The sequence below is a fragment of the Girardinichthys multiradiatus genome, chromosome 14, assembly GCF_021462225.1.
Source record: "Girardinichthys multiradiatus isolate DD_20200921_A chromosome 14, DD_fGirMul_XY1, whole genome shotgun sequence".
In the NCBI taxonomy this organism is placed as follows: Eukaryota; Metazoa; Chordata; class Actinopteri; order Cyprinodontiformes; family Goodeidae; genus Girardinichthys; species Girardinichthys multiradiatus.
In genome coordinates, this window is record NC_061807.1 from 27,126,687 (window position 1) to 27,152,125 (window position 25,439).

At 40.4% G+C, this 25,439-nt stretch overlaps 2 protein-coding genes across 6 annotated transcripts; one reads left to right on the plus strand and one right to left on the minus strand.

Moving 5' to 3' along the window:
- Positions 1-126: 126 nt before the first annotated feature.
- Positions 127-11,047, minus strand: trip6 (thyroid hormone receptor interactor 6). Of its 5 annotated transcripts, none has more exons than XM_047385409.1 (11): positions 10,969-11,047; positions 10,483-10,524; positions 8,220-8,430; positions 6,991-7,094; positions 6,420-6,533; positions 5,272-5,856; positions 4,676-4,769; positions 4,410-4,579; positions 4,116-4,294; positions 3,909-4,029; positions 127-2,722 (listed from the first exon to the last, which is right to left on the minus strand). In XM_047385409.1, exons 3-11 carry the CDS (start codon positions 8,419-8,421, stop codon positions 2,591-2,593), a joined length of 1,701 nt encoding a protein of 566 aa, XP_047241365.1. In that variant the 5' UTR covers positions 8,422-8,430; positions 10,483-10,524; positions 10,969-11,047; the 3' UTR covers positions 127-2,590. The 5 variants fall into 5 exon arrangements, with proteins under 5 accessions (XP_047241365.1, XP_047241362.1, XP_047241363.1 ...); XM_047385406.1 differs by having other exon boundaries at positions 4,676-4,772; XM_047385407.1 differs by lacking the exon at positions 10,969-11,047 and adding an exon at positions 10,764-10,953 and having other exon boundaries at positions 4,676-4,772.
- A 6,078-nt stretch (positions 11,048-17,125) lies between these two features.
- On the plus strand, positions 17,126-23,082 carry bcl6b (BCL6B transcription repressor). The gene is made up of 12 exons (XM_047385415.1): positions 17,126-17,361; positions 18,048-18,125; positions 18,201-18,415; positions 18,540-18,791; positions 18,893-19,027; positions 19,191-19,383; positions 19,463-19,653; positions 19,740-19,840; positions 19,968-20,054; positions 20,159-20,289; positions 21,962-22,099; positions 22,207-23,082. The coding sequence occupies exons 3-12, from the start codon at positions 18,216-18,218 to the stop codon at positions 22,345-22,347; spliced, it is 1,569 nt and encodes a 522-aa protein (XP_047241371.1). The 5' UTR covers positions 17,126-17,361; positions 18,048-18,125; positions 18,201-18,215; the 3' UTR covers positions 22,348-23,082.
- The last annotated feature ends 2,357 nt before the right edge of the window (positions 23,083-25,439 follow it).

Here is a 25,439-nt window from a genome sequence, read left to right on the forward strand (position 1 = left end):
GGTAAAACCATGTATTATTACGTACTCTTGAGCCTGGAAAATAACCCAACTAAGCACTAAATGTATAATAATACGCATTAGCCTAAGTATCCACCCTTTGGTGCACATGCATTAAAATACCTACTCTTTATGCTTTAACAACATGTTTATTCAGCTCAAAAACAGCCTGGAGAGTGAATTTGACGCTTGCAGAATCAGTTCACGACATCTTAAAAGCACACAAATATAGCTGGCATGATTCAGTACCTTAAAAAGATGCCCGAATTGTGATGAAATGTCTACCATAAAGATCAGTTAAGCTGAATTTACAGGAAAAATAATTCACAAGGTAAAGTGACAAGAGGTGAAAACCGTTTTAGCTAAATTCACAGTGAACCAAGTTTACAAATAGGATTATAGTGAAACTGACATGAAATCCTTGAGGTAAGGCTTTTAAATCTGTAGCCCTTAAAGTTTAACATGTACAAAAAAGGATTTTCCATTTATTCCATACTGAAGTTCTACATTTCTTGAGCTTTAAATCCCCAAACTGTACAGAAGATTCATTAAATGAGATGCGGGACAGCCACCCATGAAAACGATAACTGTAAATCTGTTCCCAGGTCCGAGTTCTCCATCAGCAAGTCTAAAGCATCCAGACTCGAGGCCTAACGTAGAGGAGTCAAAAGTAATTTTTGGAGCAATGTATTATTTTAGAAATATAGATAATTATCTTACAAAAATGGGAAAAAGAGTCTGGACCAGGCATGGGCCGGTTTTTACAATCGTAGGGCTTCTAAGTAAGAAAAAAAGGTATATTGTGTCTATAGGTTAAAGGTTTGTTTTTAATGAGAAGCATTGCAATTTGCCAGAGCAAATGGAGTTTTCCCTGGTTGTTAGTACCATAAAGTAAAGCAGTGCTGTCCCTCCCCCACCGTTGTTGCAGTTGGCTGCTATGCTTTTTCCTGGATTACAAGGAAGCCAAATTTTACAAACTAGTTCATCTAGGGGGCCGCCAACCATCACTCTAGCATGACTGTTAAGCAGCAGGCTGCAGGCTAGCTACCTGTGCAGACAATGTGACTATTTTATCAGCTTGTTATATACCCAGGTTCCCCCTGTAAATAGCAGACAGGCTAAAGGGTATGATATCCTAAACAATAAGCAACTTTGATCTAACTATTTCAACTAATGTTTGCTCGTGTTTAATTATAGACCTTTGACAAAGTCATACTCATACTTTCTTTGAAAACTGAACAAAGTAAATGTTATAGACAACATTATAACTGTAATAATCCATATGCTACATGATTTTGGCAGCAGTAGGATTAGGCATTGCTTTTTTGCCATTTTAAATGTTTGTGTGTTATGAAAATGAAACCTTTGTATTTTTAATCAAGGTGATCATAATGAGGATCTCATACCGGCCCATGCAGTTTTCACTCTTTTCATTTCCTTTAAAGGCTGCGTAGGAGCTCTGGGGAAAGCCGTGCTAAGCACATTTAATACTGTCGCTGCAAAGCCTAAACTCTGACAACATGAGTGCAACTATAAACCAAATCAACCTCGCAAACCCTTTAGTTCTGAAACAAAAAGTCCTTTTGAGGGAGAAATAAGTTCTCCTTTAATTGGACATTCATTTCCATAAATCACTTCAATCCCTATAGTGTGCATGACTTTGACATTTGTGCAGAAACACTTTTAGACCAGCAGATATTGCTCTTAATGGCACATCTACGAACTCGTGAGACTTTCCAGAGGTGACCTACACCCTGCTTTCCTTTGGAAGACAGAAGCATTTGTCATTGCACCGTCATTTCTAACGTAACAGGCAAGAATCCACTAAACAACATCAAACACAAGCAAAATCTAAGCCATATCGTGGTTTCTAAGACATTCAACGACAAAGATCATTTTAACAAGCTAAATGACACAATCGTGTGAGGGCAAACAAATCTGTCCTACAGTGTTTTAGTGTTTAATAAAAGCTAAAGGAGTGAAAACTGGTTTGCACATTCTTCTCGTCTACATTTCTGGTGCTATGAGGCTACTTCACAGGAAGTTCCACTGCTCCGAAGGCTTTCAAACCAAGCCAGTGCGTTATATACAGTCCCAGCATTATGTTGTACTCTTCAGTCCCTTTTGAAAGTGTTTTACAAAAATACAGAGTCTATTTTTCTTGGAGGGATATGTTTAGACAACTGATTATCATAATTGCTGAGTGTCCTGAAACTGGCACCCCAATAGATGAGAAGATAAGATTCAAACTGAGATATAATCTGTACCAAAGTGGGACAAAAACAAAAAGGGAAAATGGAGCCCAAGCTGCCTGCAGGTCAGGCTACCGTCGTACTAATCTGAGCTAAACCTGATTACTGGTGCACCAGAAACAACAAAACAATGCTAGACATGATTTAGCTGCACTACCAACTGTCAGTAACTATAAAGCAATAGAGGGATTCAGAGAAATGCAAACCACAAAGAAGGGGGGGGGGACGGACAATAACGATGTCTGAACACTGCAGGGACATGTTTGTGCCATCATCAACGTGTTGACCGGGTTTGTGAAGGAGAAGGAGGCTGAAAATGAGAAGAGGACGCAGGAGATCTGTTAGCAGTCGGTGGAGATTTTGGCCGAGAGGTCCTGGATGCGGCGAGCGCTGCAGCTCTTGCACAGGATGTGTCCATCCAGCGGGTAACAGCCTCGACCTTCGCCTTCAGACGACAGCAGGAGACCGCATTCCTGATGGACACGGACATTTGAGTCACTTCAAGCTAACAGGTCTTTTAATGATGTATTCCAAGTCTTCTGTTGTTTCCAAGTGAGGAACATCAACACAACAAACAAAACAAGAACTGGATGCATAAGTTAGAATTTATTGTGGATTTTCTTTAATCCCCACTAGGTTGTGGATTAATTCACCCCCACCAATATTTGGATAAATCTCACTTAGCAAGCTACACCTTGACCGCGTGTTTTCTAGCTGAGGACAAATTAGGACACCCTGCCTCCAAATCCCTAGTGTTACTGCCTCTGGTTGAAATAACTTCAGAGACACTTCTTGTAGACATCTACGAGTTTCTGACATCAGTCTGAGGAAAGTTTGCCCACTCCTCACTTTCAGCTGGGAGATGTTTGACCCGGTAACTTCTCAATGAGATGGAGATCTGGACTTTGACTCGAGGTAGGACTTTGTTTTTCTTCATTCTAAGCCAGTTCTCGGTGGATTTACTGGTAGGTTTTGGATCATCGTTGTGCATCGAGGTCCAGTTCTGCTTAGGTTTAGTTAAAACGGTCGGGCCTTTGTGTTTTTCAGAGAGGCTGAAGGTGTTCTCCCTGCACCCCCCTCCGTGGAGGTTAAACTTGTGCAGTCTCTCTCTGCTGTACAGGCAGAACTTTCACATTTATAGTAGAAAGATGCTGTCCTGGGGTTATACTTTAGAAACTCTTAGCATCTTGCAGTCTGCTCTTAGGGTTAATTTGCTTAGACTGCCAGATGTGGGCATGTTGGCTGTTGTTTTGGCTCCCGTCCACTTCCAGATCATTTTCTATGCAGTCAAATGGCTTCAATTCTTTTGAGCCCTCTTTAATTCTCTTAGGACACTGACAAGCTGTTGGCCTTGACCTCAAACCCCACTGGAAATCTACGGGCTTTATTTAAACCCCAGGTTTTGCAGTTCTGTTAAGAATAGGGGGCTAATATCCAGCCAAGATTTATGCTGGAAGCTTGTGGACGGCCACAGAATGCATGTGATCAAGGTTTAGGCTCCTAAGACACCCCCAAATATTATTAATGTTTATGTATATTTTTGAACTTGATTAGAGAAAATCCACAACAAATTTAAACTTGTTTTTGAAAACTATTTCGTTTGTTTATAACCAGAGGCTTCGAGGTGGTGTTTATATTTTCCATCAACAACTGACTCACCTCACAAACGTAACAGTGAACGTGGAAGCTGCGGTCGAGAGCTACAATCCTGACCGTCTCCTCCTGGCCCGGTTCGGGCATGATGGGCTCACCACATACAGAGCAGCGGGGGGCGTACTTCCTGTCAGAAAGACGTGCTTCGAAGAGTCAAAACCACAGCTGGAAATCGGAGGTGGTGTTCTGTGTGACGCAGGAATGGGAGCGTACCTGTGGAAGTCGTCGATGCAGTGTATCTGAGAGGTGGAGTCCACGGTGAACGGCACCCCGTCCAAGCAGCAGTTACAGACCACACAGGTGAAGCAACGAGGGTGGTAGGCTTTGCCCATGGCCCGCAGGATCCGGTCCAGAATGGGCTTCGAGCATTTAGAACAGCGCTCTAGTGTGCTCTTAAAAAACAAAGGAAGAGAGAATGAGAGAGAGGAGAGGAAGAGAGGAATGCAGCAAAAGCTGCAAAACTATAATAAATCTCTCCGTAGGATCTTAGCTGGTTCCTTCACTTACAATGTAACAACTCTCACAGTAACTCTTCTTGTCGAGGGCGTAGAAGGGTTGCCCTCGCAGCCGGGCGTGGCAGGTGATGCAGGTGAAGCACTCCACGTGGAACACCTGCTCCATGGCGATGCAGCCACTGCCGTCACCGACCACATTATCCCCACAACGAGCACAGCGACCTGAGCACAGAACCAGAATCCATGTCCCTTTGCATTCAACTTACCTAAAACGCTTTACTAAAAGTGTCAAAGTTAAAAACCCAAAATGGGTCATACCAAAGTAATCCTCTGCAGGCGGATGGTTCATATCATAAACCAGCTTCTTGGTGAGCCGATCCAGCTCCTCCTCAGGCCTCGTCGTTGCTGCCCCCTGCTGGAAAAAGGAGGAAACAGGCTGTAACTCAAATTATCAGATTTCCAGACTTTTCCAAACTCAAATTTACAGATTTTGATGGAAAATTTATAACATTCAGGACATTTCAGTACAAAACATTTACCTAAAATGTCACAAATCAATAAACAGATCAACGCTTAAGTTGGCTTCTTACTTGCCAGCAAAGAAAAAGGGCTATTTTCCAACTTTTTGGGGTACATATGGACAAGCAGATCAGCTAAATTTAAAAATCACTTAGCTTTGTCGAATCTGGACAATATCATCCTACACTAAATAAAAGATGCTTTCAATTGTATTTTGTGATGCGAGATGCCTTGATTTTTTGTTTTTAATGTTTGGAACCAGTTAAGTCCCTTTGTATCTTTATGCATATCTGTGGGTTCACTCAGTAAACCAAAAACCAAAACAGTCTGAGGAATAGGACAAATACCCATGCTGTGAGGTGGCGATCACAGATAAAGCATGTTCAAGTCTTTACCTTGCTGGTCTGATAAGAAGGCGTCTGTGCTGACGTCTGAGTCGTCTGGGTCTTTTCTATCCCTCTCTTAGTTAGTGGAACCTGGTTAACTCTTCCTCCAGATCCCAGGTTGTTGCCCTTGTAGCCCCCATCAGAGTGCAGCTCCTGAACTTGCGAGGTGGGATGTGGAGGGTACCAGCCCTGCGGACCCGTCTGGTTCTGTGCTGGGGGCCGAGACACGTGCTGACGAGGAGGGGGCGGGGTGTAAGCCTGTTCTGCCTGCCTCCCAGTCTGAGAGTAGGTGACGGGCTGCGCCGTCTTGACCTGTACGCTGAACCTCGGCCCGGTGGGAGTGGAGGCGGTGGTGTAGGAGGCCGGGACGGGCTGCAGGTAGGGTTTAGGGGTGGAAGTGGAGTAGAAGTCTGGCTGGTGCGAGTACTGGGGGGTCTGATGCTCGCTGGGATAAGGAGGGGCTGGGTGATATTGACTCTGGGGGTGAGAATTGTAGCCCATGGAAGGCCGACCCTGAGCAGGGGCTGCACTCTGGTGTGCAGACCTGTAGTGATCCCCTGAGATGTATTTGTTGTAAGGCACGTTGTCATAGAGCTGAGGAGGCACAGTGTCACTGTTAGATCCTTATGGCACACTTACCAGCTCACGAATGAAATAAAACCGCATGTACAATATTGGGAATGAATATTTAATACCCTGCAGACTTTAAGGTAGCACTTAAAATGAAATGAGAGCCTCTAATTTTATGGCACTTTCATTTTAATGTGGGGGGAAGGAAAACTGATTTAATATCAGGAATAAAAAAGCTAATTGCCTGAGTGGTAAAAACTCCTTTAAATGAACCTGAATCAACATCTACAGCTCAGTCAGAAACCTGGCTAACTTGTGTCCATATGGCACATAAAGTCAATTAATCAATTACAGGCATTCCTAACTCATAATAGGTGGCTATTAATGAATCTGACATATTCAAAGAGTGTATTTATTTTAGTTAATAACTTAAATAAGTGAAACTCCTATATTATAAAGAGTCATGAGACTTCTCTTCACATTGAGCCTGAACTACCATAAGATTTCTTGCTCAATGAGCAAACTTACAACCTCAGTAGAGAGTATCTGACCCATGTCCACTGTTTTAATCTAACAGAGCGTCATACTTGGGTGCTGGAGTCCTGTGGGTGGCTGTCCAGATTAGCCAGCATACTGGTGAGGGAGTCGATATCGGCATCAATCTTGGAGTGGTAGTTGGAGGGTTTTTCAGGACCGCGATGCTAAAAAACCCCAAAAGGAACGAATGACATGTAGTTCATCATATGAGTAGTTATTTCAGGCCATATGAGGACGTAGTCATGTCAAATAAATGTTTCAGCTATTCATAAAAACAACCACGTTTTCAACCTGCGTCGACGAATGGCTCAGTATTAACATACTTTACATAGTTTCCTTACTCTGTTAATGACAAATCCAACGCACAACAAATAACAGATGTATCAAACGGACATTTTTCTTTTCAAAAAGAGTTCAAGTTATTATTTAGTTAGTTAGTTATTTAACAGAAATAGTTAGGGCTGCCCGTAAGTGCAGCACTGGTGATTTTGTTAAAAAAAATAATTAAATCGCCAAATGTACCAAAACGAGTTCATTTTAAGGCTTTTTACACATCTTTACCAGGGGTGCCAATACATTCACTCAAAGCTGTTCAGGAAAAAGTGCCGAAAATTCACCCACCATCATATCGTAGCTGTCCATGTGAGAGCTCCAGCTTTGATCCTCTGTGGGACCATGAGGGGGAGGGTAGTAGTGATCACTTGATGAATGATGAGTGGCCCCACCTGGAGTTAGACACGACTATATTATTTTTATTCTTATTACTATGCTATGTACGATTGCCCACACCTAAATCAGAAGAGTATTGTTTGACGTCTACTTCAATAAGCTCCTTCTGCAGAGGGGCTCCAGTCATGGACAAAACTAGTTCTGGACTTTGACTAGGCTATTCTGTCACTTGTTTAATTTCAAAGTTTAAAGTTTAAAACGAGAAGCATGTGAAAAAGACTCGTGATTATCCAGTTATTTTGTCTGGAGGATGAAAAAGAGCATAACTAACAGCTTATATTGCTTTAATCTTCACGCCCAGTATCTGCATTTCAAAGCATTAAATCACTTCAGTATTTTTCTGAGATAAAATGCTGAAATCAAAAGAGTAACTGTTAGTTATGAGAAGCAGGGCTGAGAAAATGCAGGAATCTGGAGCTAAGACAACTGGAGGATAACTTTGTACTGAAGCCCTCCAGCAATCATGTCAAGTCAAGTCAAGTTTATTTATATAGCGCTTTCCAGCAACAAGGCTCTCAAAGCGCTGAGGGTCACACTGTATTTTTCCAAGGAAAGGATTTCAACACGTCGAACAACACAGAAAAAAGGAACTATGACTCAAACTAAAATGTCTACCAGTTTAAAGCAGAGAAAAGATTTTACTGTTAAACAAACATTTACAGAAGATAAAGACTTCGCAGAAGCCAGTTTCCTTTACTCATCAGGCCAAAGTGTGTTCTTTGTTAAAAACTTCCTCTTTGCCACAGACTGATTATTACTAAGCAAAGTCAGAGTTAGTCATACTGGTGCCCCATGAATGTTACTTCGTCTAGCTGTTTCTTAGAAATTCTTGGACAGAATGGTCTAGTCAAAGTGCAGACTTAACTCCAATTGAGAATCTGTGGCAAGGCTTAAAAAAAATAACGTTCACAGAAGTTCTTCATTCTTGAACTTGAACTATTTTTCAAAAAATGTTTTTACAGAGGTAAGGCTTTAAATGCAGAATCTGCATAAACTACAGCTGGGGTGGATGGATGGAAACATGCAGCAGGATAGGAAATAAAGAGTGGAAATGCTAACATCGTTCTCGGTTTTCTTCTGTAAATATGTTGGAAATATGTTGGAAATCTCAGAATCCTTACCTGTGGATCCTGTAGCCATGTACCTGTTGGTCATCCCCCCTCCTCCGTTCTGGTCGTAGGGAGCGTACTTGGGCCTGAAGTCGGACACGCCCTTCTTGTTGACGGTTTGGTAGATCGGTGGCCCTGCAGAGTGGGACATCTGGGGGACGGATCGCTCTGGGCTGTCCAGAGTCCTCGGCGGCAGCCAGGTGGGACCGGACATGGCAGGATTCTGGGATCAGATGACAAAACAACCTCTATTTTTTGTCATAACTAACAGATTACGTTTATTTTTCCAGCTTTCATTTTTTTCTTTTTAAAAACAGCTCTGGTTTGTGTCCATTTATGTAACAGGTAACCAATGGAAACCGCAGGATGCTCCAGGCTTTGTTTCCTATAGTAACAGAAGACACACAGACTGAACAATAGAGTTCGAGAAGAGGAGGAAAAGAGCAATGTGTTTATTGTTGGGGGATCGTCATACAGACGATCTCCGGCTCACACGAAGCCCTTCTCATACACAGATACACGAGCAGGTGTTAATCCACAATAGTTATTGTGTTTGGGTGTTTACACACAAGTATCACGTCTTTCCAACTGAAGCCGAGGCAAATCGAGACAGGAAACCTTCTGTAATGATATTTATCCGGGTGAACACCTGCCTCTTAACAATGTGTCATGCGGGATAAACATCAACGCTGAAAGCCAACAGCTGACTGAAGGCTTTCAGGATACGACCGTTATATAAGAAGTCACTCAGTTCAAAAACAATGAGCATGCAGAACGTTAATTACATGTAATCAAGCAGGATGAGGCAGAAGGGATGAATTTTCTTCAGTCTATAAACTCCTGAAGCAACATCTTTTGCTGATCATGAGTTCTTTTAATCCCAGTTTACAGATAAACCAACAAGGCAATGAACCAGAGTAGAGAACAGGGGTCTCTGTTGTGAGCAACTTCTCTAGAGGCTAGCACCGTGTGAAAGAAAGACTTATTCCCCCCGTGTTTCAATGCCGGCGGTGCCTTAACCGTTTCGTTTGAGGAAGGTTGAAGAAACTTTTTAGTTTTCAGCGTCCTCGTTTCCTGTTCGGACCAACACTTCCAATCATTTCTCTGCTGTGATCTTGTTTTGATGGGTCACTAATTATAGTTTTCACACTATAGCGTCACCTTTTTATGTATGCTTTGATTCTGCAAGGTATCACCAGGGGCTCATACTGGGGTTCCTACACAGTTTAATGTCAAAATTACATAATTTTTCAGAGTGGGATGGATAGAAAAATAAACTGATGGACAAATGGAGGGACAGATATTTAAAAAATTGATGGAAGGAAGAACAGAAATTTAATTAAAGGCTCATTGTGTAGAGGATAAAGTGAAAGCTACTGATAAAATAAAAAACTAAATGAGAAACTAATAAAACATGATTTTGGGATCAGTAAAACTAACTGATTTATCAATGACTACAGATTATGGTCTCTAAATGCTCACAGAAAGCAAATACAAACACAAGCCATGTGAACTTGAACAGAAGCAACGTCAGGGTGGAAACAATGACCCACTCACACTGATTGTATGTGGACCGTGTCACCAACCATGTAGCTAAGAGGATTATGATGACAGCTCCATATAATAAAATATATTTTCTTAGTTGTTTTAAACGTCCTGTCTGCATAGTCGTCGCGTCAGCGCTTCAACCCTGCAGGGTCAACGCTTATCAAACTGCATCCATGTGGAAGGAGTTCCCACCACCTCCATTTTCTCCCTAATCATTTATTGCCTGTCTGAATCGGAATGAGAGCAGACACCCAAATCCCAGGAAAATTAATCCCTGCAATTTTATCCCCACTGCTTTACGGCCAGTTGTTGTTTACATGTGACCTGACTGCGAAGATTACACATTTATCCTTTATTTTGGTTGGGACTATTGACTGGAAAAGATTTTTTGTTAACTCTATAAAAGGCAGTGAGACAAGCATCAAGCCAGAGAGAATAAAAATGAATATAGCACAAATAAAAATGGAAAAATGATGGTCAGACTTGCTGAAGGTACAACTATATGTTGCAGTTTTTGGTTTAACTCGGATTTGATCAATTCAGAATAAACTGGCGCTTTTAATTTGAAAGCAAACTTTTCTGTTTAGGTTGCATTTAACATCTTTATGCGCCTATAAACACAGATAAAAACACAATTGAAATGAACAAGTGTAAAGAAATACATCATTAACAAAACAAATAGCATTTTACGTGGGAATTTATTAATAGAAAACAAGGCGTTTCCTACCTTTTGACAGTAACTTTACAGCCCTCTTTCTCTTGGAGTCATCTACACAAACAGAACAAGAATAAATCGATCAATCAAGTTAAAACAAACATATAATGGACATGGAGCTGCTTTAACGGTCTGAATATGGCAGAAACTCTTTAGTCTTTAGCTTAAATCACATTCTAAGTCTGTCTGCGGGTCCCACTTACGCTAAAATGTCACCGAGGAGATAAAGTAACCCAGAATGAAGAAGTAGCTGTAATTAACTTTAATAACAGTTTAGTTGACTAGTTTCCCACCATGTTATGAAGTCGAGCAGAGCTTCTGCTTGCTTCCCCCAGAGCTAACTTTCAACACGACCGATGAGGAAACAATGCGGCAACCGACACCCACCGCCCCGAAACCAGCCACAAAAACACGATCTCCACCTCCACCTAAACTTTCACAGGTTAGTGAAAGTTATCCGGAAAACCCTCCTTGTTTGTTGAAGCGTCGTTAACCTACTTTGTCAGGGATCCGAAGGCCTTTAGCAGCAGCAGCAGCAGCAGCTACTGGCTGCGTTCCTGTTGACTGACGTAATCGGCTTTTCAAAACAAAAGCACACAATTAGATGATATGATATGACGTGAAAAGATATATGATATGACATGACATGATATGACATGAAATGATACAACTTATGATATGATAATATATGATATGGTAATATGATATGGAATGATATGGTATGACATTACATGATATGACATGAAACAATATATGACATGATATGACATGACATTACATGATACGACATGAAAAGATATATGACATGACATTACATGATACGACATGAAAAGATATATGACATGATATGACATGACATTACATGATATGACATGAAAAGATATATGACATGATATGACATGACATTACATGATATGACATGAAAAGATATATGACATGATATGACATGACATTACATGATATGACATGAAAAGATATATGACATGATATGACATGACATTACATGATATGACATGAAAAGATATATGATATGACATGACAAGACAAGACATGGAATGATATGGTATGACATTACATGATATGACATGAAGAAACCTTCATAATATGAGCTATAACAACATTTAATTTCCCTTTGGGATTAATAAAGTATTTTTGAATTGAATTGAATGACATGAAAAGATATATGATATGATATGACATGACATGATACAACTTATGATATGATAATATATGATATGGTAATATGATATGAAATGATATGGTATGACATTACATGATATGACATGAAAAGACATGACAAGACAAGACATGATATGACATGAAATGATATAATTTATGATATGATATAACATGACATGACATGACATGACATATGATATATCATAACATGACTGACTGCATTATACACTAGGTTATATGATATGATATATGATGGGACACAGCATTGTGAATTAGGGAACAATGTAATATGATAAGATATGGTATGAAATATGAAAGAATACAATATTATACATTATCATTATGTTATCATATAATATGAAGGAATGCAGCATTATACATTAGCTTACAACATAATATATATATATATATATATATATATATGGAATGATATGGTATGACATTACATGATATGACATATATATATATATATATATATATATATATATATGATATGATATATGATATGATACAGCATAAGGTTAAAATATGATACAATATGATATGATACCATATTATACATGAAATTGATAGTAAAAATTATATAATATGATACGATGATAAAATACAACACTATATATTAGGTTATCGTATGCTATGAAGTAATGCACATTATGCATTAGGTTACAATGTGACATGATATGATATGATATGATAGAGTTCAACATTATACATTATATTTCAATATGACATGATATGACACAGCATGATACATAAGGTTACAATATGATATGATTTGATAGAATATAAATATAAACCATTAAAAATTAGGTTACAATATGATATATGATATGATTGAATACAATAAGATACAGTAGGATATGATAAGATACAATATAATACTACATAGTATAGGATAGGATAAGATAGGATAGAGCATGATAACTATGAATTTTATGATGTAAACTGAATCTAATGTTTGTCTTGACCTTAACTTTTTTAAATACGTGTTTCCCTCCAAGCTCATATTTTGTTTTTTTAATTTCAAAAAACTTCTGAATACAGTTTGGAATATATACGTACGTCTCCTTACTTTCACACCATAAGTAATTTGAGAGATCCATTTTTAGACAGATTTTTCTCTTGTTTCCCAATGTCTATTTATTTCCACATTATTAACAAGATTACTACATACATCACAATGACACTCAATTCAAACAAAGAACAGTTTGTTGTAGTGCAAGACTAACATTCGCATATTTCCTCTCTGTTTTGATGACTCTTTGATGATCCAGCACATGACATATTTTAACATATTTTTGAAAAAGAGCTCAGTCAAGAGGTGCCCGGGTCCTGTGGCGGCAAAACATTCCCAAATCATCACCACTCCACCACTGTATTTGACAGTTAGTTTGAGGTGTTTGGGCTGATAAGCATGGTTTTGTTTTCTCAAAACATGGTGCTATGCATTATAGCTCAAAATCTGTAATTTGGTGTCATCTTTTCAAAACATATTGTTCCAAACGTTATGTGGTTCATTTAGGTGCAGCCCTGCAAACCCCAATTTTGCTGCCATATTCTTTATGGAGGAAAGGAGCTATTTTCTGATAACTCTTCCAAATATGATGCTTGTTCAGCCTTTTTCTCCTTGTGCTGTCATCAGCTTTCGCACTTAACTTACTAACTGGGACCTGCAGAGCCTGAGATTGAGCTTTTGGGTTTTTACAATTCTTTTGAGCATTGCACAGTCTGAATTTGCTGAACTGAGTTGGTCGCATGCTGATCAAAGTGCATTTGAGAAGCAACATCTGGCTCATACTTTCCCTAGATTGCTAGAGTGTACTTCGTTTTCCACACAGCTCGTTTTGTGGTTGCAAAATCTTCAGTGAATCCTCCTGTGTGTTTAATATACTGGGTATGGCAAGGAAGACTCCCATAACCATACAATGATGATGATTTGGAGACCGTCATTATAGATAGGCATAAAAAACTTGATCCTAATTTACTCTCTACTCTCACATCAAATGCGGAATTTCATATGAAGGTCATGTGAGGCTTTATAATTTTGCACTTCATCAGATTTGGGTCAACTGTTTCTTACCCAATACCCCTAACCTATTTCTTCCTCCTCCTCCTCCTTCTCCTCCTCCTCCCACTCCACCCAAAATGATGTTAAACTGTTTTTCCAGAGTAACTTCAACAGAAGAATGTTCTTATTTTTATTTATTTTCTCTCTATTTTGGGCTATTTCTGTAGAAGAGTGGACAAACAACATTGATGGATCTTCTTCCTTTTGCTCCTCTGCTGTTTGCCCTTATATGTCCAGATAGCTCCACAACCACAGGAAGAGCCAGTTTACCCAGATCAGTGTTATTGTCAACCTTTTGGCGCTGACTGGGGCTTTTGAAGTCAGAGCATGGCCTCAGTCCATCTGTTATCAGATGGATAGAAGTTCTTTCCAGGCAAACCAGGAAACTCCAAAATGAGGGGAAGCCCTAAATGTAAAATACAGACAGGTTGTACAACCTCTTCGCTTTGATTTTAAATAACATAATCTCTCTATTTTATCACAAACACGGCCAGTCGGGTCGACAAAGGGCACACACAGATGGGCTAAGATGCAGGAAGTCACAGAGAGCGGTGCCCGTTCTGCCAACGGGACAGACTCAACGGCTTCCGGCCATTGGTGAACCCGTTTAGTAATGTTCTCACTTTTCCTCAACCACCCCCCTCATCCGTTCTTCTCACAATGCCTGGAAGTAGCAGAGACCTACATCTCCACCTCTGTTTTCTTAATCGTTGTTTTCCTTTATGGTTTCTTCCTCTGTTTTTTTTATTTTTTTATTTTAACAAAGCTCACAATTGATCCAACCTTCCATCTCAACACATTAAAGCACAAGGACGCTCTCATCCTACTTTGCATCCCCTGCAAACAATATACTTCCGATTCACATTTTCAAAGAAGCAGAAATCTGAGCAACGTTTAATTAAATGACTTAAAATTTGTGACATTTAGGCTAGATTTTCCTTCTGATATTAAGTAACTTTTTAAGGCACTTTTTGCCACTTTATTAAATGTCAGTGTATACTGTTATGGGTGTTATCTGCATATGCATTTAGCTCTCTTTACTTTGGAACCCTTACATAAAACCCATTGCAACCATTGCCTTTTGATGTTACATAATTATTTGATAGAGTATTTGTGTAAATTAATCTCATTATAAATCCGTCTGCCTAAACTGACAGACTAGAAAAGGAGAGCATTAATCAAATAAGCAGTCTACAGGCCCATAGTAACACTGGAGGAGTTGCAGAGATCCACAACTTAGGTGGAAGGATCTGCCGACATTATAAATATTAGTAGTGCAATCCATCTAACCTTTGTGGAAGACTGGCAAAGAGAAAGTCATTGCTGAAAGACAGCCATAAGAAATAGCCTTTGTAGTTTGCCGCCAGTCATGTAGGAAACACATCAAACATGAGAAATGAATGCTCTGGTCAGACCGACACTGAACTTTGTGCCTACGTACGAAATGCCATGTTGTGGAGGAAAACTAACATTCTGCATCACCTTGAACACACTATCACAAGGGTGAAATATCAGTCTGTGGGAATAGTTTTCTTAAGTAATAGGAAAGCTAATCAAAGTTGATGCGGAGATGGATGGAGCTCAATACGGGGCAGTCCTGGAAGAAAACCTCTTAGAGGCTGCAAAAGATGACTGGGATGAGAGTTCACCTTCCAATGGCTCTAATGATACAACCAGAGCTACAATTGGATGGTTTATATCAAAGCATAGTTATGTGTCAGAATATCCTAGTCAAAACCCAGATCTAAATCCAATTAAGAATCAAAGTCAAACTGAAAATTCATGTTCATGGGTGTTCTTTTTCCAGTCTGACTAAATGTGAGCTATTTTACAAAGAAGAATGGGCAAAACGTTTCATTCCTGCAGCTGTGACTGCAACGAAACACAGTTCCACAAAGTTTAAGAGGGGCTTAATACAAATCCACACCACACTTTTCAGATTTTTATTTCTACAAAAATGAGAAATCACGTATCATTTTCCTTCCACTTTACAATTATGCACCATTTACTTCCTATAGAATCTATAAAATGTGTGGTTGTTACTTGACAAAATGTGGAAAAGTTAAAGGGGTATGATTACTTTTGGAAACCATTGCAGGTTTCCTTAATGTTGATGCAGTTCTCCCTGCCAGATACTCTATGAATTATTACCTGTTATATTAACTCAGGTATTATAATTGATAAAGAACTTTAGTTAAATCACTCTCACTAGATTGCGTATAATAAGCATTTATCTTCTTTGATGAGATTTTCCTTCTGTTCTCCTTTAACATCTCTTGTTTAACGCATTTAAAGGAAACATCTTAGTTCAAAGTTAACATTTTCTGCGACTCTATTAGCTCCTCTGAATGTGATACATAGCTGGTTCGATGATGAGTTAACTTTCCGCTTATTTTTCCAGCTGTTTGTGACCTCTTGGCCCTTGTCCCCTTCCTCCATGACTACCTACCCTCTCCGTCACTGTCTCCTTCTTACTTTATGTCACTGACGGATGTCCTGCACCGGCGTTGTCATCCCTGTCTCTGCCCAGCTTCGCAGGATGTATTCAGAGCTTTGTGTGGATGTGTATGTATGTGTTGGGGAAGTTCCTGCACATCTGTCGGCTACATTTTTCTTACTCGGGGTGGGGTAAAAGTTGTTTTTCAACACTTAACTAACCCTAACCCTGTGTCTCCCATCTAGAAAGATCAAGTTTGTCCTGCTTCCTTCCTCTTCTGGTCCTCATAAACACTTCTCCTACCAGGCAGCAAGCCAGAGGCTTCCGCTCAGCGTCCGGACTGGTTATTACCTCCACAACAGAGAAAATATAATCAATATGGTTGTTTTTTTTTTTGTGTTTTTTTTCCCCCATTAAAACTAAAATTTCTTAAATTTATAAGCACGTTTGCATAAAAATACATCACAAATATAGGTCAGCTCAGTGTTTTTTTTTACTCAGATCTGAGTGATCAAAAATCTCTTAATTTTGTCCAACTAAATAGATTAAAAATAAGCAACATCAGCTTTTTTCAGACCTTTTTACTACACAGGGACAATAGGAGTGGGTGTGCGTTAAAAGATCTGTCAACCTCGTATGAATCGAGGATAAAATCTCAATGATTGGAGAATAGCTTGTTTTTCAAACAATAAGCTGGTGTTCCAGCTTCCTCTCCTGCAGTTTCCTCTATTCTGTACAGGACTGAAGTGTCGGAAAGCGTTGGTGGGGGTGTTCCCCAGTTATACCCCTGGACAGCCAGGCACGTACTGCTTCTTCCCAAGGGGTCCCAGTATATATTTTTTCAGCGTGGCACAAAAACACCCAGAGCTTTCCTGCCATTACTCCTCACAGAGCTGTGGGGGTTTAGAAAAACTAATAGCTCACTAAAAATACTCAAGAGCCTGGAGGCTGCCGCCATTGGTCTTTTCCTGCCTCTCTTCCACAGGGCGCGTGGGCTATTGAGGAAGGAGGAAACAAGGAACTATGGTTGTAAGGGAGTTTCCTGCAAGACTTCATAAAGGCCCTCCCTGCAGTTGAATTGGTGTCACAGTGTTGGTTGGAAGGTGAATGCCTGCTCCTCTTCCCTCTGACTGCTGACTGAACACAGACTCGGAGGGGGGTCTGAAGGCACAAAGGCGCAGAGTGTTTCTCGTCCCTGCTGGTCGGGGTGAGTTCTGAGATCACATTTGTTATTTTTTTTTTTATTATTGTTTCAGCTGTCTGAGTATGTTTAGTTGGAAAGGCTTTTCATGTTTTGAGCTTTTTAATATAATAATGATGGAGATGCACCATTCAGTCAGCCTAGGGACGGAAATAGGCCAATCTTTTATTGTTGGACAGGTCAAAAACTGAAAAATAAATTAATTCTCCCCTATTCTTTAAATGCATTAAAAGAACTTCCACCATTTTCGGTCCCTAAACACATGGACCAACAGCATGTACTTGGCTGAGTTTAATAAAAGGCAGGTACTGGTTAGGGACATATGTGGGTCTGATTAACCATCTGCAGCAGTGTGGAAAGCAGGGAGCTGGGGAATTTATACAAAAGAAAATGGACAAGGGACAATAAAGTAATCCAGAATGCACTACATGTAAAATCAATGAAATATAAAATAAAATGAGTTCACAATCCTTCAACTCATGACAAGAATTCCTTAATTTTCTGTTTAATCCAAAGCTACTGCCTCTATGAGAAAACACACAGTACAGTATTCTCTTTTATGTGTTATAGATCTTAGAACGGATAAATCAGAAATTGTGGAAATGGCCTCTAGTTTTTCTTTAATACTGTCAGAATCTGAAAACATGCCCACACGGAGAATAAAGTCGTTATTTTCATTTGTTCTCTTGCAGGTACGAGTAGGGAGCTGGTCTCACCTAACAGATGTGTCTGGGACACTCCTGTTTATTTATTCTATCAGTTACATCCAGGTATGTCAGTCTGAAAATACACACATCCAAACAGTCACCATTCCAGGACACTTATGTTTTCTTTTTTCCCTGTAGATCCAGGCAAGCCTGATGGAAATGTGGGGGGTTTACATGGCGGACAGAGGGCAGACCATGCGGGCTGAGGGATACGTGAAGGAGTTCACCCGCCATTCCGATGATGTCCTGCTGAATTTGAACGAGCTCCGGCACAGAGGCATCCTGACCGACACCACCCTGGTGGTCGGCAGCGTTCAGCTGCAGGCGCACTGTGCGGTGCTTGTGGCCTGCAGGTGAATGCATGGGTCAACATGTTGCTCCCTTTGCTCTAGAAAGCAATGAGGAGTTGTCTAGGTTTTTTAAAGATGTTCCAGCACGCATGTTTAACCCTTTCCGAATCTTTCTCTGTCCGTGCAGTGGGTTTTTCTACTCCCTGTATTCCCGCCGGGTGCTGCTTCAGGGGCGTGGTGGTGGCAGCACGGAGCAGCTCATGACCGTGTCTCTCCCCAGTACGCTGGACCCGTCCTGTGTCTCCCTGCTGCTCGACTTCATGTACACCTCCCGCCTCCCTCTGACACCAAGCATTGTCTCTGGAGTGTTGGCTGTGGCTGCCTATCTGCAGATGGACCATGTGGCTGACACGTGCAGGGATTTCATGCAGCTGCACTGGTGAGGGCCTGGAAATCTGCAACCTCCTACAGCTATTCTAAAGCAGAGACCTGATGCATTTGATCTGAATCTCCTGCATGTTTTTGACTTTTCTTTTCCAGCACAGAGAACGTGAGTGTTAGACAACCCCATATGGAGCGGGACTCCAGTGTCTCTGTAGCCTCTGTTTCCCCTAAAGGAGGGGAATTGCCCCATCCAGGACCCCAGCAGTCCTTCGCGGCAGCTGCAAAAAGAAGGTTAGTCTTCCCATAAAAAACCTGAATTACTCTAAAAATGAAGGAAACTTTTATTTTCGTGCCATTTGCACATTACCAGACGTACAGCTGCAGCTGCATTTTATGTGCCTTTGTCTGTCGGCATGTTGAGCTCATTACAGAACTTCCTTTGTTTTTCCTGCAGGTTCCCTGTTGTCGCAGAATGCTTTCTCAAGCCTGGGGTTTTCCAGCCCTGCCAGCCCGGGTCAGACGAGGTGAAAGAACATCCTGACTCGCCCCTCCCGAACGCCCGGACTTTATCCCCAAACAGCCCAGAGCGCTCCAGCTGCCATCCAAACTCTCCTGCTGAGTCCAGCACCTGCAGCAAAAACCCTGAAGTAGGTCCCAGAAAACCTGGTGGCTGTTATTAACAAGAAAACAGAAAGAAATATGATCAATTTAACTTTTTTTTTTTAGATTGAAACCAAAGCCACACCAGACCCAAAGGCCTGCAACTGGAAGAAGTACAAGTACATTGTCCTGAACCCTCTCTGCTCTGCTGCTGCTGGGGTGAAGGTAGAGGAGCCAGAGGAAGTTCAGTGTCAAGATTTGGCTCTAAAAGCTCCAATAGAGGCGTGGTCTGGAGAAGTGCCTGGTCAGATTGATAGGTAAACCAGAGAAACAAGAAAATCATGATGATAAAAAAAGAAAAATGAAAAGATGTTGTTAAATATTTGGATTATTTTCTCATCAGACAGGGGCAGGCCTCCTGCTACGAGGGTTCTGGCCGAGCCCCTCCCCTCGGGCCACCTCCCTCTAACCCAAAAGCGTCTGCCTCTCACAAGAAGGAACCAGGTAAGCCCAAATGGAAATAGCTCATAAAAATAGCAATGATTTGGTGTCTAAAATAGTTTTCCTTTTCTTCTTGGCTTCTCGGGTCTCACCTGGGTCCATTTTTCTCGTAAACTTGCATTTGATTCAGAAACTGGCCAGCTCTGCCAACCTCCAATCAAATGCGAGAACCGCTACCTGCCCTTCGCTTACTCTGGAACCAAATCTGTGTGCTCAGGTGAAACTTTAAACATATATTTCTGTTTCATTTTGTTTTTTTCTTGATTCTGTTTTGCTGAATTAGAAGCAAACTTGTAACAGGAGTGAACTTTCTTCTGGCAGGAGACAAACCGTACCGCTGTAACGTGTGTGGAGCTCAGTTTAACCGACCAGCCAACCTGAAAACTCACACCCGTATTCACTCAGGAGAGAAGCCTTACCGCTGTGACACCTGTGGAGCTCGATTTGTTCAGGTGAGGAAAAATGGTGCATTACCACAATAAATAACCTCCTTATTAAACTGAAGTTAGCCACACTGAGTTAAAAGTGGCTTCCCATCTTTTTTTTTCTTCTTAAAAAGACCCTAATAATTTATAAAAGCCTTGAAAAGTTACTTTACTTTTGAGTTTTGAGTTCTGATTTGGAAAAATTAAGTTGAACAGCTTCTGAACTCTGAATTTTGACTTGGAAAACGGGACGTTCTAACCAGCTCCAAGCCTAAAATCCAATATGGCTACCAAGTTCATACAGTACATTGGTAGGTAGGTAAAAAAAATTTTCCCTCATTAAATCAGCCACACGCAGAGTTCATGTTTCTACACTTTTTGAATGCAATGTTATTAGCATCATGCGAATATTCGCCACCCTGTTCAAAAAGGACAAAAACTGGGTGCGGCATCACTCTCAGATCTGAAATTCAACTTCCAAGAAAAAATGAACCTCAATATTGCAAAAGCCCAAAGTTCACACTACAATGAGTAATGCCCTCCTCCAGATAACTCCTCTTTTATACTGCCTGGAAGGTCTTGTTTGTTGTTGAGTCTTTCCCTCATTCACATGACTCTCATTTCAAATAAGGAGGATTTGCTGTCCTAAGGTCTGACATAATAATTTTTCAGAGTATAATAATCCCATTTAGCATGAGTGATTTAAAGAGACATTAGCTAAAACAGCCGGTTTTAGCTGATAGTATGATGTTTTTGTTAGATTTAGGTATGTAAACCTCTTCAAAGATGCCAAAATGTAATTAAGAACTTATATAAAAAATAAATAAAAAAACCTTAAAACAATCTGGGACAAAAATCTTGTATTTGGAAAATTCAGTTCATTTAGAAGATCTTGTATTACAGTCATATTCAATAAATTAGAATATTATTGAAAAGTTTGCTTATTTCAGAAATTCAAGTTTACTAAGCAGAACGCATTATATAGATTAATTCCAGACACACTGATGTTTTTCAGCCTTTATTTCTGTAAATTATGATGATTTGCTTCCTACAATTAACTAATTAAAAGTAAATTTAATACCTGCTTAAAGTTTATTATTTTCAGAAGGTATTTTTAATCTGACAAATAAGCCTCATCGGAACACATATTCCAATGTATTTTATATGGCTGTAGATAAGGGTTCTCAAACTCCAGTTCTTAAAGGACGGCGTCCTGCAACTTTAAGGTGTGTCCCCGCTTCAGCACAATCAAATCAAATACAGGTAACTTGTTCATTAGCAGGACTTCATAGAACCTGACTGTGCGACGTGGAGGCAATTCAACCCGACACAGAAGAAAGTGTTAAGAATCACCCGATCAATAAATGAAACCACCACTTGCTGAACAAGAATGATGTTGGGATATGATACAAAAGACAGCTGCAGCAGCCGGTACACACAGCTTTTATTCAGATGTGTTGGACCAGGGATGTTTCTAAAAGTAGCAGAAAAAGGTAGAGTTTGAGACCTTTGTTTTAAGAACCTTTCCAAGTTAAAATAAATTTACTTGGAGCCAAAAACTGCTGTGCATCAATAGCAAGATATTTTTATTAGCTTTATATTTAAACATACTAGTTTGTGAAATTCCACAGCTAAAAAATGTTTTCTTGAACTGTTGCACGTCTCAACCATTTGCTCCTTTGCTCTGTCCTGGTATTAGGTCGCCCACCTCAGGGCCCACGTCTTGATCCATACAGGTGAGAAGCCCTACCCCTGTCACACCTGCGGCACCCGCTTCCGCCACCTGCAGACGCTGAAGAGCCATCTGCGCATCCACACTGGAGAGAAACCTTACTCTGTACGTTAGAGAAACAACATGCAAAGCCTCCAAATAGTAATCCAACCAAGCAGGAATAATAACCTTGTTACATCCTTGATATGTGGGGTGCTTTTTGTTGTTTACAGTGTGAGAAGTGCGACCTTCACTTCCGGCACAAGAGCCAGCTGCGTCTGCACCTGCGACAGAAGCACGGCGCCGTCACCAACACCAAGATCCGCTACAAGGTGCTGACCGAGCCCTTCCAGCCTCTTCTGCAGGCCTGCTGAGGAGCACTAACCACAACATACCGGATCACACCAGTTATACCTGAATCTGTCAGAAAATGTTAAACTTGGGGAAAGAACCACCGGATTTTTATTGACGACTTATGCACCACTGAATGTTAGATTTGGACGTTAAAATTGTTGCATTGAGAGAAAGACATTTCTATTTTCCCAGCATTTTAGGCGTCTTTGTTGGATGAGGTCTGGACCGTGTATGACACTCACATTTTATCAGAAATGTTATGTGAATATTGATAAATGGAGAAATAATGAAAAGGATTGAAGTAAAGTGTTGAAGAAGGTTTGTTAGCAGATGTTAAGAGGGAAAGAGTGCAGGGAAAAACGTTTTGAGACCACATGTTGTAGAAAGGTGTAGGATGTGACTAGAAGAAAGAAAGGAAGAATATGTTAATTAGAGAGATGGTGAGTAATGTTTTAAATGTGGAGAAGCCCTTCATGAGTTTTTGTTTTTGTAAATGTTTATTTAACCTGATGGCCTGGGGCCTCTATATTGTCTTTTTAAGCATCTATAAGAAGTAATTTATGGTCTTGAAGTTCAAACAGATAAAGGGAATAGTTCCCCTGTACGGAATATAGACTGTAGAATGAAATTAAATTATACGTTATTGATGAAGGCATTTAAACGAAATGTTATAAAGCAAATTTAATTTGTATGTGTATGAGTTCATTTGCAGGACAAATTTAAATTAAAATAAGTTTTGTGTCATTTCAAAAGTCTTTCCTGTGTGGTTTTATTTATTCACTTGCAATACTTCAAAAATAGCCTTATTCTTGTTTTTCATATGAACCACATTTTGTCCTAGAGGTCTAAGAGGTGTTGCAATGGTTAGCACTGCTGCCTTGCTGCAAGAAGGTTCTGAGTTTGAATCTTGGTCTGGGCTCTCTCTGCATGGATTTTGGATGTTCTCCCTGTACATGCATGTTCTCCTCAGGTACTCCAGCTTCCTCCTCAGACCAAAAACATGACTGTTAGGTTAACTGGTTTCTCTAAATTGTCCTGATGTGTGTATGGTTGTTTGTCCTGTGTGTCTTTGTGTTTCCATTTGATGGACTGGCGACCTGTCCAGGGTGTACACCTCCCTCCAATGACTACTGTAGGGATTGGATGGATGGATGGCTTTTGTCGTAATTCAAATCCATTTAGCCAATTTTTTGCCCAAATCCTTGTTTTTCTTTGTGTTGAAACAATGAAGCTGAGAGCACCTGTTTCCTCCAGAGTCCTAGCTCTCCTTGGTCGCACTGCGATACTCCAACACGTGTGGGAGCTTCCTGAAGGTGAAGGGGTGTCGGTGAACTCTCCCACCCTCTGTCATCCCCGCTTCCTGCTCCCTGATGAGCCGTGGTTCGCCAGGCCTTATTGTCTGAGCTCTGTGGACAAACACTGGAAGTTTGACGGGACTTTCCAGGCTTCAAAACACTTCTCCTGTACCCCTTGTATACACTAAATGAGAAATTAAAACTTATGACTTTAGGTTTCAATAGATCTTCCTACAAATTAGTTCACAAATGCAAAAAAAAAAAAAAAAAGATTTGCTTGAAAAGAGGAATTGTGCAAGAACATTTCAGGAAATCAATTCAAAGAAGGCCATTTGAGATGACATTTCAAGAATTTGGAAGTACCAGAAACCTTTCAATGATCTAAACCAATAGAAAACAAATACTTCCTCTTGTCAATAAATCCATATACACTTTATGAGATTAATTTCCAGCCAGATTTGTGGGTTTCTTGGACAGGATCTCAAGGTCTAGGAGAGGGTCGGGTCTGGTTTAGGAACCGGAGCTCATCTTGGCTGTTTGCAGATGATATGATTTTGTTGTTGGCATCTCCAGGATATGAGCCTCAGCGTGTACTGCAGTAGCTGGCAGCCAGCTAAGTTTGATGGTTCCCAACTGGGAAAAGGTGCATTTCTTTCTCCTGGGTAAGAGGTTAGCCTATCCTTGAAGAGGGGGAGTTCAGCGTTGTTCACAAGCGATGGTAGCATAGAGCAGGAAATATAGAGACAGACTGTGTGACGCAGGTGCATAATCCATCTTTCCTATCCTAACATGTTGTCACAAGATACGGATCCCGACCAGAAGTACAAGATCCCAGAAACCTCCATCCTCTAAATCCGCTTAATCTTCGATCCTCAATAGGTGTTCTACACATAGGATAAGGTAGTATAATCATAGGGCAATGCACACCTTCCCATTTATGGGCAGTTTAAAGTGATCAATTAACCTAACATGCAGGTTTTTGGTCTGTGGGACGAAGTCAGAAAACACAGAGAGAACATGCAAACTCCTCAACAATCAGTATTTATACCCTGGACCTTCCTGCGGCAAGGCAGAAGTGCAAAAAATGTGCTACCACACAGCAGTGGCTGAAATGAACTTCCTTCGTTTGGTGTTTGGGTTCAGCCATAGAGACAGGATGAGGGGCTCCGTCACCCAGGGATATTTGATAACATCTTTCCAGACTAAGGTGGCTCTAAACTGAAAGCCTTGCATTACATCAAAGAATCTGCATTTCCAGTGACTTGAAGTGTTCAGAAGATAAACTGAGATATTCCTATATGTTCTCTATAATAGATAAGATTAGGATCACCTTTATGAATTAAAAATATGAAATAACTATTTGTATAATTACCCTGTTCAAATTTAACGACCAATTCATGAAAATCACCATGAAACATACTTAAAATTGATTATCGGATATTTAATTGTTTGCTTTACTTTGTTTTGCTGAATGCTATTTTTTTATTTAAAACCAGAGGATCTGCAGAAAACTTTTAAGGCATTTGAAAACTTTTAATGGACTTTTTATAACATCATGGAGCCTAGCAATTATTGCTGTGTTTTACCATGTATGAGTTAGAAAAGTATGAAAAAATGGTGAAAAACAGCAGGCACGAACGAGAAACTGTGGACCGTGGAATGAAACCAGCAGAGAAACTAGCACAACAGGGAAACTGATAGGATCTGACAAGGAATGGAAAAATGTCACTGGCTTCTAACATCTAGGGATATGATCAGTGAAAGGGGGACAAGGTGAGTACAATAAACAGAAAATAGTTCAGCTGGGTGTTGACAAG

Coding starts and splice junctions, on each gene's coding strand:
- trip6 (XM_047385406.1), bottom strand. CDS start 8,421: ATGTCCGGTCCCACCTGGCTGCCGCCGAGGACTCTGGACAGCCCAGAG. Junction 6,534..6,990: donor TGGACAGCTACGATATGATG/GTGGGTGAATTT, acceptor GGGGTTTTTTAG/CATCGCGGTCCTGAAAAACC. Junction 2,723..3,908: donor TTCACTGTTACGTTTGTGAG/GTGAGTCAGTTG, acceptor CGTGTCCATCAG/GAATGCGGTCTCCTGCTGTC.
- bcl6b (XM_047385415.1), top strand. CDS start 18,216: ATGGAAATGTGGGGGGTTTACATGGCGGACAGAGGGCAGACCATGCGG. Junction 18,792..18,892: donor GATTTCATGCAGCTGCACTG/GTGAGGGCCTGG, acceptor TTTCTTTTCCAG/CACAGAGAACGTGAGTGTTA. Junction 19,841..19,967: donor CTCTCACAAGAAGGAACCAG/GTAAGCCCAAAT, acceptor CATTTGATTCAG/AAACTGGCCAGCTCTGCCAA.